Source organism: Lepidochelys kempii, chromosome 2 (genome assembly GCF_965140285.1).
Source record: "Lepidochelys kempii isolate rLepKem1 chromosome 2, rLepKem1.hap1, whole genome shotgun sequence".
Lineage (NCBI taxonomy): Eukaryota > Metazoa > Chordata > Testudines > Cheloniidae > Lepidochelys > Lepidochelys kempii.
The window spans coordinates 199,333,233-199,348,023 of record NC_136381.1 but is presented as its reverse complement, the minus strand read 5'-3'; the positions used below and the strand labels follow the sequence as shown (position 1 = coordinate 199,348,023).

The 14,791-nt window shown below is 42.3% G+C and overlaps 1 protein-coding gene across 7 annotated transcripts in view; it reads right to left on the bottom strand.

Moving 5' to 3' along the window:
- TOP2B (DNA topoisomerase II beta) overlaps positions 1-14,791 on the bottom strand; it is a 129,519-nt gene that overhangs the window by 25,939 nt on the left and 88,789 nt on the right. For all 7 annotated transcript variants that reach the window (XM_073333463.2, XM_073333460.2, XM_073333461.2 and 4 more), the window contains 7 exons: positions 7,801-7,911; positions 7,605-7,710; positions 7,313-7,422; positions 4,903-4,995; positions 4,691-4,805; positions 2,374-2,495; positions 1,321-1,469 (listed from right to left, as the gene is read on the bottom strand). In XM_073333463.2, coding sequence (XP_073189564.1) covers positions 1,321-1,469; positions 2,374-2,495; positions 4,691-4,805; positions 4,903-4,995; positions 7,313-7,422; positions 7,605-7,710; positions 7,801-7,911 — 806 coding nt within the window. The remainder of the gene's footprint in view (positions 1-1,320; positions 1,470-2,373; positions 2,496-4,690; positions 4,806-4,902; positions 4,996-7,312; positions 7,423-7,604; positions 7,711-7,800; positions 7,912-14,791) is intronic.

Here is a 14,791-nt window from a genome sequence, read left to right as displayed (position 1 = left end):
TTTTCTCTTTTTAATTGTCATTATGAAGCTGAAAATACTGTTTTCTGAAACAAGGACAGATGTATTATTGAACCTTCACAGTGGAACAATCAGTTCATAATAAATACAGGGTGCTTGGGTTTGTTTTTTTTTTGAGGGGGGGTTATGACCACGTGTGCATATATCTTACCATCCTATGTTTAAAACATACAGAAATCCGGTACACTGAAGTACTCAGGACTCATATATTTCAATACCTCTCCTCAAAAGACTAGAGATAAGTCAAGCAGACAGTTAGAAAACAGCAATGTTCACAGTTTCATACCAAACCAAAAAAGCCAAGCTTAACTGTAGGCATAAAAGCCTCAAGAGTCCATGAGACACTTTACAAACAGAGGTTTCATCAGTGGGCCCTTTACAAATTATGCACAATAAACTAGGCAAATCAGTCTTCTAGCATATGATCAAATGAACAGGAGAACATATTAAATCTATTAAAGTACTGTACCATAGAAACATTTATATGTGGAAGGAATACAAAACTGATATTAATGCAGAAGGGGATATAACTAGAATAATCAAATGAAATTAACAAAAGGATTAAGGCTCAATATCAATGTCAAATAATTTATTAAGGGAAATGGTAGAAACCATATAATGTAACATTTACAATCAGACTGGACAAAATATTAGAATTTACTATAGGGAGCAAATTCTGTCTGCCAAACTACACTCTAACTTACTTCCAGGCCACTCCACTGTCTTTGAATTATACTCTCAATTATACCTATGAAATCCCATTAGTTTACATTGTGGTTGCACAGGTGCAACTGAGATCATAATTTTGTTTGCAGAACCTAAATACTGGCCATATGGAAGAAGGAAACAACACAGCTTGACTTTCAAAGCCTATACTGAGTTGTAAGGCTGCCATATAGAAATACATTCATGGGTAAAAGGATTGTAACACATTTTATGTGGAATCAGAAAGACAACATGAAATCGCACAGTTCCATTTTTGAAGACTGATAGTTGAACTGGATGATCTGCCTTTTCAATCTGTAACCTTATGATTCAAAGTAAAATTTGTACAGCTAACTTTTTTTTAAGTCCACAAGTACTACTCTCACAAAATTAGCAGGAAAATCTGTGCGCACGAAAAACGTATCTGCACATGTGAATCAGGAATTTGAGCATACCCAGCTACTTGGTTTCTTCGTCTCTTACATACATCCTCACAAACAAATACATGCTTGCAAATCTTGTAGTGCAGTAACAAAGGCAATTTGAAAATTTGGCTCTATGTGTTTTTAGTTTAATTTGTTTTGAGCAAGCTTTTACCTTAACATTGTGAAAATATATCGAGGGCTGGCAGCATCCTTCCCACCATGAAGCCTGGTACCAAACTGACCGATAGGCTGCAGCAGATTAACATTGTTACTTCCAACAAAGTTCTGAGCCAAGTTGACAATAGTCATCATTAATGCTTGCTGGAAGAAAATACATAGACATGGTTACTATTCACTGTAAGAAATTTTACTCTTTCCTAATCAGCTAGTATAACAGGTTTTCATTGCCAGATAATCCATAACTCATTCTACCCTGATTTCAAACATGGTCTCTCTGAAAAATGGACGGCTATAATTTATTACAGAAATAGGGAATCTGTAGTTCAACTGTTAAAATATTGTATTCTCTCTCATTGTCCTTCTGTACAAGGAAGTTTACATATGTATTACTTTCTCATCCCCTACCCTCACACAAATGTTTTGAGTTTTCAAACACTCACTTCTGTGTACAGGAGAGAATAACCTCTGCTGATTGTGCATCATCACTCCTCTCCCACAAAATGATGATGGTGGCTTTTTGAACGTATATTTTTATATTTATATTTTGACAATTCTATTTTTTGGCAGTATTGATAATATTCCAGATAAATACCAGAAAGGCTGGAAAACAAATACTTTAATCTTATTAAATGCAAGAAACTGTATCATACAATTTCAAAACGTTCTGGAAAGAGATCACAGAATCCCATTTTAACTTTCTTTACTTTTACATAAAAACAATTTGTCTTTCCTGCCTAAGTCTAAAACATGGTCAGGTATACAGCTGGCATGACTGAGGACCTGGTGCAAATCCACTAACTAGCTGCCCCAGCATAATTTCCCACAGCCTAGAATCTTTGTTTGGGACATGGCTGTGCATGAAGGAATAAAACTAACTAACTGTCTTCTTATCAAAATGGATTCCATTTAGTTCACTTTCTTAAAAAGGTTCTGAACACTTCTACTAGAAGGACTCTTGGTCAATTGTTAAGCGCTTTTGACAAAATAAAAAATTCACCTATATTCTATATAGAAAAAATACATCCTTCCCATTTTTCATACTCACCTCTCCATGATGATAAGCTGACATTTCAGCAACAGAACCAGCCAGCTGAGCAACTTTAACCTCACGTTTATCGTTTCTCTTAAAGCAGGTGAACAAAACTTTGCGCTGCCCTGGCTTAAAACCTGTTTAGAAGAATAATGCTTTTTAAATATATATACCCCCCCACACACCCCTTTTTGAAATTATAAATTCTGTCTCTCTCTCTAAGAGAACACATTTCTAATCTCTTTTGAAAGGGAGATAAATTTTATGTTGAATGAAAATAAATCTATACAATATTAGCAAATTCATAAACACAGCATAAAAGAACACATTTATATTAACCAACTGTAAGCGAAAATCGTGCTGATGAAAAGAGACAGCGATATAAACTGAAGTTTTCTAGCTAATTAACTTAATATTAACATGCAGCATTCAATAATTCCCCACACTATCCAGCTAAATCTCAATCCTGTCCCTGGATTCAGAAACGTGCCTTTTGCGTTCTCAGTGAAAATCCACCCAAATATGGCAGAGTTACTTCTGAAAATGACATAGTTTACTAGTGGATTTTATAGTTACCTACTAGATAGCAAAAGAGTGTTTGGCACTCAGAAAACCTGGGTTCTGTTCCAGGTTCTGGATGGGAGTGTGTTTTAATGGTTACAGACCTTTCTGCACCTGTCCCCACCCTACTCCTGTTCCCACTGTAGGGTGGCCCTTTACCTATTCTAGCCTTTGCCACTCTCTGCTCCTAACCCCTCTTTGTTTGTGTCTGCCTACATCCTGCTCTCGGGTTGTTTGGACACCAACAGGAGAACACTGAGAGCACAGGGGAGACCTGGCTCTTAGTACTGGTGCCCAGTGCCACCATAGACCTGAGCAGCTGTGAGCAACAACTGCAGGGAAAGTATTGCCTAGCCTTGGGCTGGAGGATGCTCAGCCCATATGAAATGTAAAATTTAGCTGCCAGCCTCTAACAACAGATGTATGCAGAGCATGTGCAAAGGGTGATTCCTCTCTAGTGACTCATCTACATAAAGGTCACCAGCCTACTATTTCTACCAGTTTTCTGTTTCTCAGGCAGTAGAGGTTTTTGCTATGGATATAAAAGTTCCAACCCCACTGACAACCTATGTGGGGATGAATATGGTTCCACATGATGGAATTTCTTTCAGTTTGCTTTATTTAAAAACTGAGAAAATTGCATACAAAAGTTATGTTAAAAGAACATTAAGGTTGCAAAGTCAAGCACGCAAAAGTTAAGAAATGCCAGAATTAATGTGATCCATTCAACCCCTTGTGCAGATGCACATTACAGTCTTTATTTACATGATCAAATACTCTTCTTTTCGACCCTTAAGGGAGTTTTGAGATTTTTGCATATGCTTTCCCTAGATGCTTTTGGTTGGGAGCTTGTATGCTGTTCTTCCTCATCTGAGAAGAGGTCAATAGAGAAGGGGCAATAGAAGGTTTACCTTTCCATGAAGGGAGAAGATATCTGTCTTTCCCCCAGGCTGGCTAGCCCCCATTTAAGTACTATGAGCAACGAACCTTAGGCTTCTCACCTAAATTAGACGTAGTCTGATTAAGGGTTCTTCTCTATTGCAGCTGGATGAGAATGGCAGTCTTTGTGTACCTCTCTCTGGGTATCACCTGTCTTAAGTACACCTTGTGCTTTGTTGTGAAGTCTATGTTGTTGAGGGAAAGGGGGAATCCCATCCCACCTATGAGACTCCAATCCCCTTTTTCCTGGATGAACAAGAGTACCTGGGCTGAAAACAGGATAGGCATATATCTCCCCTTCTCCTGCTATGAGCTTTACAAATGGAGCATGCTTTGTGTCTGGGGTGCTTCTTTGCATATCCATGCTGCTCCATGGGAGAAAAGGTGGTAAACCTGAAAGATCCCAGCATGGGTCCAATGGCTCCAAAACACTGTCCTTGATGTGAGAAGGGGAGAGGACAAGACTTTCACTGTAATCCGCTCCCTACTGCTAATGTGAATTGAATGTTGATGAATATGAGCACTTGAAAAAAAGGAACGCTTGTAACAGAAGCAGAGCACCTGCACAGTCCAGGGATGAGGTTTGGCCAAGTGGACAGGTTGTTAAGCTACAACTTGATCTGCCTCTAGTTTCACTTCAGAGAGGAGACAACTCAGTACTGTACATTAGAGGCAACGTAATGAAGCAGAAACATACAGGTTCTCAATTTCTCTCACTAATTCCAAAATTTCATTCTCAGAGTACCAACTTCTTTTCAAATACAGTCATCTCCTTCAAAATGACATGGATAAAAAGGTACATCCTCATAAATCACCATGAATATCTACTTACCATCAACCAGGGATGGAATGGATCTCTCATTGTCTGAGTTTGAGAAGAGAATCAACTCCTTGTTAATGAAGTCATTGTAAGTCAAATGCTTTGTTGCTGTACCATACAGAAATTGCTAAAAGAAAATGTATATATCAGTATAATTTCAACATTGAAACCGCATTAATTTTAGCCATCATCCTCCAGGCTTCTTCTCCTCATTTAGAACTAACCTCTGGAAGGCCATGTAACCGACGCTGTCGTCTGTCTTCCATGAAGTTTGTTAACCACTCTTTTCGGTCATCAATTTTCTTTTTACTGAAGGCCTGCAAATATTTCAGATCATATTATTAGCATATACAGCATTATACATGTGTAATTTTAATAATTATTGTAAAATATTGCATGGTTCTTGTAAATATACAGTAACTTTTATTAAAGGTAAAAATTATAAAAACAATCTGTATAAATTGCTGCTCTCATAGAGGAATTATTTAAATACATATCCTCTTGTATACCTGCTCACAACAAACTACTCTCATTATAGTCAGAACAATTATTGTTGGTAGGTTTTCAAATGGGCAGTTCTCTGATCAGCAGGTTCTTGAGCTTTGCAATACTTTTTGAGATCCACACATAGTGGGCCAAATCTTGCAGACCTTACTGAAGAAAAAAACTCGCACTTTTCAGAGTAGAACTGGACTTTCAAGTCAAACCTTAAGTACCTGTGAGCGTCTCTCACATACAGATTGCAAGGTAGGGCCCAATGAACCACAGCCTAATACCAATATAAAGCTTAAATAAATGGCTTTGGAACTAGAGAATTCTGTAGGTGTCAGAAGAGATATTCTCTCTCTCCCCTGTCAGCTTATATCCCAAGTCTGTTCCACAGCCACAGGGCTGCAATACCACCATCCATAACTGCTAGCCACTCACTCCATATTTGGGGGTGAGAGTGGATCCACACACTTGCAAATCTACCAGATGCACTGTTCCCCAGCTAACCACCAACCAACCAACCACCTACTACAGAACACAGAAAAAACCCAGAGTGCAGACTCCATGCATCCTGCCCTCGTTATCTCACACAGCAGAATGACTTTGATTATACTATCTTTCACACTCACATGGGTGAGGGAGGGATTGGGTAAGATTTGTCCCGAAGAGTGAATGATTCAGAAACACAGAAATAATGGTGTTCTAATAATTATGAAAAGTAAATGACAACCATGCAGTATGGCCACTAGTAACTTTGAGCTCAATTCTAACTGAGATATGCAGGTGCATATTAATAAATTATGTGAAAATTCCCTACTGCTTATTCAACTACAAAAGTGGCTTTTGTATATGGTGTTGTAATAATGCATGTATATCTGAGATTAGAACTGCCACTCAGTGGTTACCCTAGGTGAAAAAATATATTCAGAAAAGCATATAATTTATTTTTCTGGAATTTTAATTTACCAACTACCTGGTTCAAACAGTTGCCACCACGTTCATTTCTGTGACCAGACCAAATCTTAGCACACTGTCTTGACAATGACCCTCATGATCCAACCATATATAATTCAGTCCAGGATGTAGCCACAGTCAAGGACAGTTCCTGGTAGCACAGCTTCACTGGAATTAAGCTGCTAAGGAGCAGGAAGATGCCAGGGATACAAATTCAGTTCAGCAGTATAGGCCTCTTGTGGATCCCAATGGCCGCACAGACCATTCTGTGAGGGGAGAGGGAAGTGGCCAAATCTGTCCCCCTTTCCAACTAGACCAATGGAGGAGAACCTTTGTAGGTTACGGTCATGAACTTTTCCTTCTCCCTTAACTAATTGCCTTCAAGTTTTACTGTAGAAAGGAGCAATCTGGTCCTTGGTTTTCACACAGATTGAGTAGAGACAGAGTAAAGAGCTAGGATTTGGTCCTGTGTGTTTTGGGACGAGCAATTCCGGCTCACAGACTGTCCGTTTATCTGTGCCATCTAGGTGTATCATGCTTCTCCAGCACAGAGTAAAAATGCTTTAAAAGACAATGTATGTGGCAATTATTTTCTGTATGCTATTCTATTTCTATTTTATAAACCATTCAGTAAACTCCCCTAAAAAATTATCTGAACTTTAAAAATTCATTTTATTCTGCTCTGATACAATCCAGTACAACTCTTTTTAGTAGTCCAACCATACAAGCCCTAGAAGGTCCCACTTCCATCCTCCAAAAAACCTACTCCTAAAGAGATATGTGAAGCTGCCAGGGTGGAGTCTGAAAGAGAGATTAAATAAGTATATATGAGTTTGCTGCCTTCGACCTCCTACAACTCCAGGTTTTCAGGCCCCTTCACCAAAAGACACTAACAGAGCTAAAAAAACTTTTTGTTGAAATTAATTAATTTAAAAAATCATATTGTCAGTATCCCTTTAAGAGCTGTTGTAAAGTCCTTGCACAATGTCAGGTGGTGAGACAGATGTTCACAAGGCACAGCCTCTGAATGTGAATTGTAATATTGTTCAAACATCAACAAAATAACCTGAAAAATGAAGAAATAAAGTAAGTAACCACTGTACACTAAGAGTCAGGATTTCTTGACCCAATACTTGCTGCAAGTGATGGCATTCATAAAACATGGCGCACAGTAGTTTTAAAAGTTCTTACTAGTGTAATGGCAGCATCATCTTCAGGACCAGCATATCTGAATAAGATTCGATGCCTCTCCATGTCAGCAAAGTATTCCTTTGCTTCTTTAGCAGTGCTGGTACCCAAACCTGCAAGATGAGGAGAAAACAATTACTACATAATCATAGTATTTGAATTATCATGTTTTCCTAACAATTTACGGTGACTGACTTTGAAATAACTTCCGAAACTATTCTACAAGTGCTTACTAAAACAGACACCACCCAATTATTGCTTTTTCAAGTCCATGAGTGTTTTTTTAAAAACAAACCTTTGTAGTATTTTATCTTCCATGCTTTATGATTCTCCATATGTTTCTTCCACTCATCAAATTCAGGGATACTGTAGAAGGCAAGTTCCTGCTTACTTTTGCTTGCCTTAAAAATAACAAAAATATACCTAGTCAGCCTTTTTTATAATGTTATCTACAATACATCCAAACTTTATATTGTCAGTATAAGATGTACCTTTACAATGGGAGTAATGAATTCCTCAAGAAAACCATGTTTCAAAAGAGATGGCCAATTGTGATGAATAAAATTGATTAACAGGCCTTTTATGTGAGATCCATCCTGATCCTAAATATGAAAAAGGAACACTATCAGTGAATATGGCATATTAGCTCCAGTGCAAGTGAACTGACAAAAACAAAGACAATATATGATTAAGGAGTCAACGTGTCAATAGTTACAAATCTCACTGACCTGGATAAGAATGAAGCAATGTTTTTTTAGTGGGAAACATTTATTCAAATGGGTAGTTTCAGTTCTGGGTTGTACAAGCATAGCCCAGGGGATAAGACCTCCCGTAGAAGAAGTCCTCAGAGCATGGTTGCCAAAGCACAAAGTACCTACAACCTTCTTTTCATCAGCAGCAAGACAGCAGAGATGCAGAAGTGTACGGCTTGAACTGAAAGGGGAGTGGCTGAATGGATCCCCTGGACCGGTTCTGTTGATAGGGCTCTTCAGCAACTCAGCAGCAATTTAACGAAATGGTTACTCACCCTGTGCAGTAACTGTGGTTCTTCGAGATGTGTCCCCCTGTGCTTCACTCTGGGTGTGCTTGTGCCCCCTGGTGCCTTTGATCAGAGACTTCTCATAGCAGTATCCTTTTGACCCATGCATGCATGTTACTCAGCCTCATGCTCCATGCTAGTTATATAGCACTCCACAGGTGAACCACCCTCAGTTTCTTCTCTACCACGATGCTCCACAGCAGAGAACTCCGAAGCAGAGAGGAATGAGGGTGAGCAGTGGAGCACCCATAGGGACAGACATCTCAAAGAACCACAGTTACTGCACATGGTGAGTAACCATTTCTTTTTCTTTCAAACAGTGTCCCTGTGGGTGCTTTACCAGGTGACTACTAAGCAGTTCCTCCTAAGGAAGAGGGGGCTTTGGAGTTGAGTCCAATACAGAGGAAAGCACAGCTGATCCGAATGCTGCATCGGAAGCAGAATTGTGACTTACTGCATAGTGCTCAGCAAACGTAAGTATAGAAGTCCAAGTCGCAGCTCTACATATTTCAATGATGGGAACCATTTTTGAGAAAGACTGTAGAGGTGTGTAGCAAGGAGGTGCGGCCTCCCTCAGGGAGTGACAGGAAGGAACCATAACATGCCTCCTGAGGGGCAGAACCAGGAGTGCCATGTCCACTCTGCTGGAAGCAGAAGGGCAGGACAGGAAGCAGAAGTAAAAAAGACGGGCCCTGCAGCTCAGTTGGGCTGGAGCCACCACAGGAGACAGATGCATCCCGCCTGTTGCTGGAGCCTGCAGATGTGCTGCCAGGGCTGCCTCCTGAGGACTGGCCAGAGCTTCCTGAGATGGCAGACAACCCCCATGGTATAGAGGTACCAAACCCTGGGGATGTAGGAAGTAGCCCAAGAGAACTAAACGCCCGTCTGGTTGACTGTTGGCCTGATTCAAGGTCACCGTGTTGCAGGCGGATCCCCCGCTGACACAGTGGCCGACTACTCCGCCACTGTTAGGGCCCTGGGCTGGTATGCAGTGGAGTTGGGCAGGCCCATGTCCCCCTACCATCTCACCCCTGAGGTGGCAGCACCCCCATCTTAGGCCAAGAAGCCTGTGGTACCCTACCATCCTCTGCTGCCTGAGCCCCTAGACTGTGCTGGTGCTCGCCCTTCCCTGTGGCTCAGACTGCTTAGCCGCTCTGCCCTGATTGCAGGCCAGAGCCTACTAACTGTTCGCTGCCCTGCCGTGACCAAGGGCCCGGGGCTCATACACTGACGTACTGCTCTGCCTGGCTGGAGGGCCGCAGCACTAGGTGCAGCTAATTCCACCCTTCTGAACTCACCTTTAGAGGTATGTGACAGTGAGGAGGTGTGGCCTCCCTCAGAGATTAATAGGGAGAGATGGTTATGCACCCTACAAGGTGAAAATAGACCTCATAGTGTGAGTTCATATGTCTCAGGGTATTTGCTGATTACAAGATTGGTAGCAACAACTATATAGTTGGCTATCAACTTGGAAAGTCTTTGTTTAGAGATTGTGGACCCTTTTGATCTGTCTGTGATCAAAACAAATAATTTGGAAGTTTTTCTGAAAGGCTTAGTCCTGTCAAGATAGAAGACCAGGGCTGTCCTGACCTCAGGTGTGTGTAAGAGCACCTCTTCTTTGCCTAGGTGAGGTTCAGGGTGGAAGATTAGGAGGTGAATGGTTTGGTTGATAAGGAACACCTTGTACTGAAAGTAGTCCTGACCAAGAGCAAAGCGTAGGCATTTTTTGTGTAGCTGGTGGATCTATAGGGCCCTATCAAATTCACGGCCATGAAAAATGTGTCACGGACTGTGAAATCTGGTCTTTTGTGTACTTTTACCCTATACTATACAGATTTCACGGGGGAGACCAGTTTTCTCAAACTGGCGTACCGACCCAAAAGAGGGCTGGGGGAGAGGGAGGTGTCATAAGGTTATTGTAGGTTGATTGCAGTATTGCCACCCTTACTTTTGCGCTGCCTTCAGAGTTGAGTCAGGACCCCTACAGTTACAAGACTGTGAAAGTTCAGATTTAAATATCTGAAATCATGGACATTTATTATTTTTAAAATCCTATGACTATGAAATTGACTAAAATGGACCGTGAATTTGGTAGGGCCCTACCTATATGTAAATATGCCTCCTGAAGATCTAGGGCCGAGATCTAATCTCCTTGGTCCAGTGATGGAATTATTGCTGCAACATCATTTTGAATTTTTGCCTTCACAAAGATGTTGAGTAGCCTTAAATCTAGGATGGGTCTCCCAACTGCTGTTCTTTTTTGAACCATGAAATACCTGGAATAAAACCCCTTCCCTCTGTGTTGCTATAGAACCAGTTCTATAGTACCCAACAGTAGGAGAGAGCCCTATTTTCTGTTGTAGAAGATTTTCATGAGAGGGGTTCCTGAAGAGGGACAGGGAAGGGATGTCAGGAGCGACAACAGAAGTACAGTGAATGGAGTACGCTGCAAATATAGTCTGCCAAACCCATTTGTCTGTACTGATTGACTCCCAAGCCCACTGGAAGTGGGAAGAAAGGCAGGTGAATCAGTGCAGCTGGTAAGAATGAGGATGGCAACTCAGGACTCGACACTCTGTCAAAACTGGAGCTTGGTGGTAGAAGGCTATGAGGTCAAAGGTTGAGAAGTTGGTGGTTTTCTTCTCTGGAACCTCTGTCTCTTGTGTTGAGGTTCTTCTGATCTCTGGGAGCTTGAGAACTGTGCAGGATGGGATCTCTGTGCCTTCTGGGACTTATTAAACTTTCTCTTTTGGGCAGGTGTATAGATCCTGAGAGAACACAAAGTAGCCCTGGAGTCCTTTAAGAAGTGCAGAGATTGGTCCATACGGTCAGCGAACACTTTACTACCATCCACCGGGTGGCAGTATCAACAGTCAAAGGGGGCCTGCAGAGATCTTCTGGCGAGCAGCTGGCCTTCTGCAATAATTGCCTGGAATTGCTCTCTAATGTTCTGCTGATAGATGCTCAATAAATGAGTTCAGCTTGGTATAATTTGTATGATTATATTTTGCCTTTAAAGCTTGGTAGCTGGCAATTCTGAATTGTAAAGTAGCCGACTGAGTGTTGTCAGTAGAATGTCCATGCATGCGCTGAAGTGATAGTAGCTGAAGGAGCTGACGTTACTGTGAACCTCAACTGCTCCGAGGGGTGTGCAGATAGAGCCCAGGCAGCGCTCTTCTTGCCGCCTTGCTCTGTTGACAATAACCGACGACGGTAACCGAGCCCAGAACTTTACAGTCTTTGAACTTGACAGTGCCCTTGGTACCCGAGGAACCAGCAGCCTCATGGGTACCAGATTGGAGAGCAGTGCGTGCCAAAGTAGATGGAATCATCAGAGACCACGACTTCTTTGAAGTAGATTCCCTATGTGAAGAACTTAGGGGACAGCCTTTGGGAGTCTTATGAGAGGAATCTTGGGTCCTCCTCTTAGATGCCATCAAGGAGTGTGGTTTGGAGACAGGGGAGGCAGCAGATTACTCAGAGACCATCATATGGGGGGATTCCCCTGGCCATGGACAGAGGCTGGGCGCAGTAAGATCTCCATCATGAAGAGTCAAAGTTTGATCTCCTTGGTTTTTTTTCTGGCTCTTGATTTTAATGCCAGACATAAGTTGCACTTCTGGGAAATATGAGATTCCCAGAGGTAATGGATGCACCAGGAGTGTCCGTCACTCACTGGGATTGCCTCCCAGCACAACAGGCAACCTTTGAAACCAGGAGAACCGGGTATGTCCTCCCAGTAAAGTAAAAATCTCTCAGGAGGGTAGAAACTAATATCCTGTTTTTAAAAAGTTTTTGTTTTTAAACTAGTACAGCTAAAACTAGTACTAAGTACTACTAAGGACAACTACAATAAAATAACTACTAAAAGAATTAAGGGGACACGGTTGAGGTAAAACTAAACAAAGACAATGTTAAGGCTCCATCTCAAGCCAAGGCGGTTGAGAAGGAAATGAAGGTGGCTCACCCATGCAGTGCTATACAGCAACAGCACATAGCATGAGATGGTGTAACATACATGCATTGGCTGAACTAACATTGCTATGAGAAATCTCCGATCAAAGGCACAAGGCAGCATAAGCATACCTACAGTGAAGCATCCACAGGCACACTGCTACAAGAAGCAGCTTCCCTTCCCAATGGAATCCTGTACACTTTCTTGTGGTGAATACACCAAGGGATACATCATTCTCCGGTGACTCAACAAGTTGTGATTAGCCCAATATAAAGCCACAGACTTTCAAATGACGATTGCCTTTCACCTAGCAGTATGTAGTCCCAGACGACTACTGAAACCATTGGTGCACCTAGATTCTCAGGTAGCAGCAACAGACAACTGTCTTTCATCATCTATGACTGGCTGAAAAAATTGCAACTATTCTTCTCTAAATTGCAATAGTCATCCATGCTTTTGTTAATTCCATGCTAGACTACCGAAGTGTAGTTCTTATGTCTATCCTTGAAGTCCACCCAGAAGCTTTAGCTGGTAGAAAATGTAGCCTCCCATGATCTGAGACTGATGAGTCACCACAACCATAAAACACCTATACTGCTATATCTGTGCTGACTTCATATTCACTTCAAGTGGTAATCACAAGTGTTGGTAATAATCTTCAGAACCTAGAGTCATCTGGGACTCAACTTTGACATCACCTTTCATTCTATATCCCATTGCTGCAGTTCACATTAATATGGAAGATTTTGCTTTCAGTTCCAGGTGTCCAGGTGTTAAGCACTTTGGACAAGATTTTCAACAGTATTTAGACATCTAAAGATGCAGATAGGTGACTAATGGGATTTTCTTAGGTGTCTATGAACCTAACTCTCATTGAAATCAATGAGGGGGCATTGGATCAGCGTCCTCGTTGTGCCACCTGCCAGTACCTGACAGCAGTCAGGGAAGCTAATGATCCAACCAGTGAGCCGAATTCCATGAGCACCAGCTCAACAAACCCCAGCACTGTCATCACCAACAACCCGAACGTGCAGCCCGAGGACTTCTATGGAGTTGGTCCAGCTCTATGCGTGTTACAACTCAACGTGGAGGGTTTGTCGGCTGCCAAGTGTGATTTACTTGGCATTCTTGCTCATCGACATACTATCGATATCATTTGCTTGCAAGAGACACATGTGGCAACTGCAGAAGTCAGGCGTTACAGTATCGACGGCTTCGACCTGCTGTGCCATGAGGCATATCCGAAGCATGGCCGAGCCACATATATTCAGTCCGATACTGCAGATGCCATTCAGCTGATGTCTACTGAATTCTGTGATACCATACAGGTTGGCGGTTTCTGGCTGGCAAATGTATACAAGCCTCTAAGAGTCAGCTGGAACCAACAGGTTCTACCAAGCCTACCACACCCAACTGACTATGTTGGAGACTTACAGACATCACACAGACTGGAGATATAAGGAGGCTGACACTGATTGTGAACAACTTGCAGACTGGGCATCTTGAAATGACCTCGCCCTTATCCATGATGCTAAGCAGCGAGACACATTCCATTCTTCTAGATGAGATCATGACTACTGTCCTGACCTGTGCTGGATCAGTTCAGTTCATGGCCACCCTCAGCCAGCAACATGCCCATCTTGGATAACTTCCTACGCAGCCAACACAGACCGCTGATCCATATCGAGCTTCCAGTTGTCAAGAGTTCCAAAAAGACTTGGTGAAACTTCCGAAAGATACCGGGAAGCGTTGGAGAAGAGCGTGGTGACAAATCAGCCCGGCATATCTCAGTAAATGAGACCTACTGTCGCTTCTGTGTGCTATCTACAAAGCAGCCTGCAGAGCCATCCCATGCGGTTGCCGCCGGGTCTACATCCTGTCTCGACGCAGACAGCACTGCCTTGTTCAAGCGGTATGAGGCATCTGGTGATCCAGATGTCGCTGACCATCTGATCGAATCATTGGACACTGCTTGCCGAGCCAGATGGGAGGAGACGACCAAGAGGATGAGCTTTACCCGCTCCAGCCGCAAGTGTTGGAGTCTACTCTGATGCCTTGGAGCAACACAACAGCCACCTGCATTCTGCCAACCCTCAGTGACACCCAACCAGGTAGCTGGACACCTACTTAAAGTGCCCAGAGAACCTTTGGAGAAACAGGTGCAAAGACAAATGAGGAACGAATGGCGTATGTTTAAACGTGTAAACCAGATCAGATACTAACCACAACCATTCACTGTAACAGACACTGGGTAGCAGCAAGTGTGGAACACCTGTGGGCTATGACAACATATCTCCAGAATTCCTGAAAAACCTTGGCTCCCATGCTTAACTTTGGCTTGTGAAATTCTTCACAAGGGTCATCAGTGATGGAAGGCTACCAAAGATATGGCACACCGCAAAAGTCCATTGGCCTCCTAAAGCCTGGAAAGGACCCAAGTCAAGCATCAAGCTATCGTCCCATACCATTATTGTCGGTGTGTTTCAAT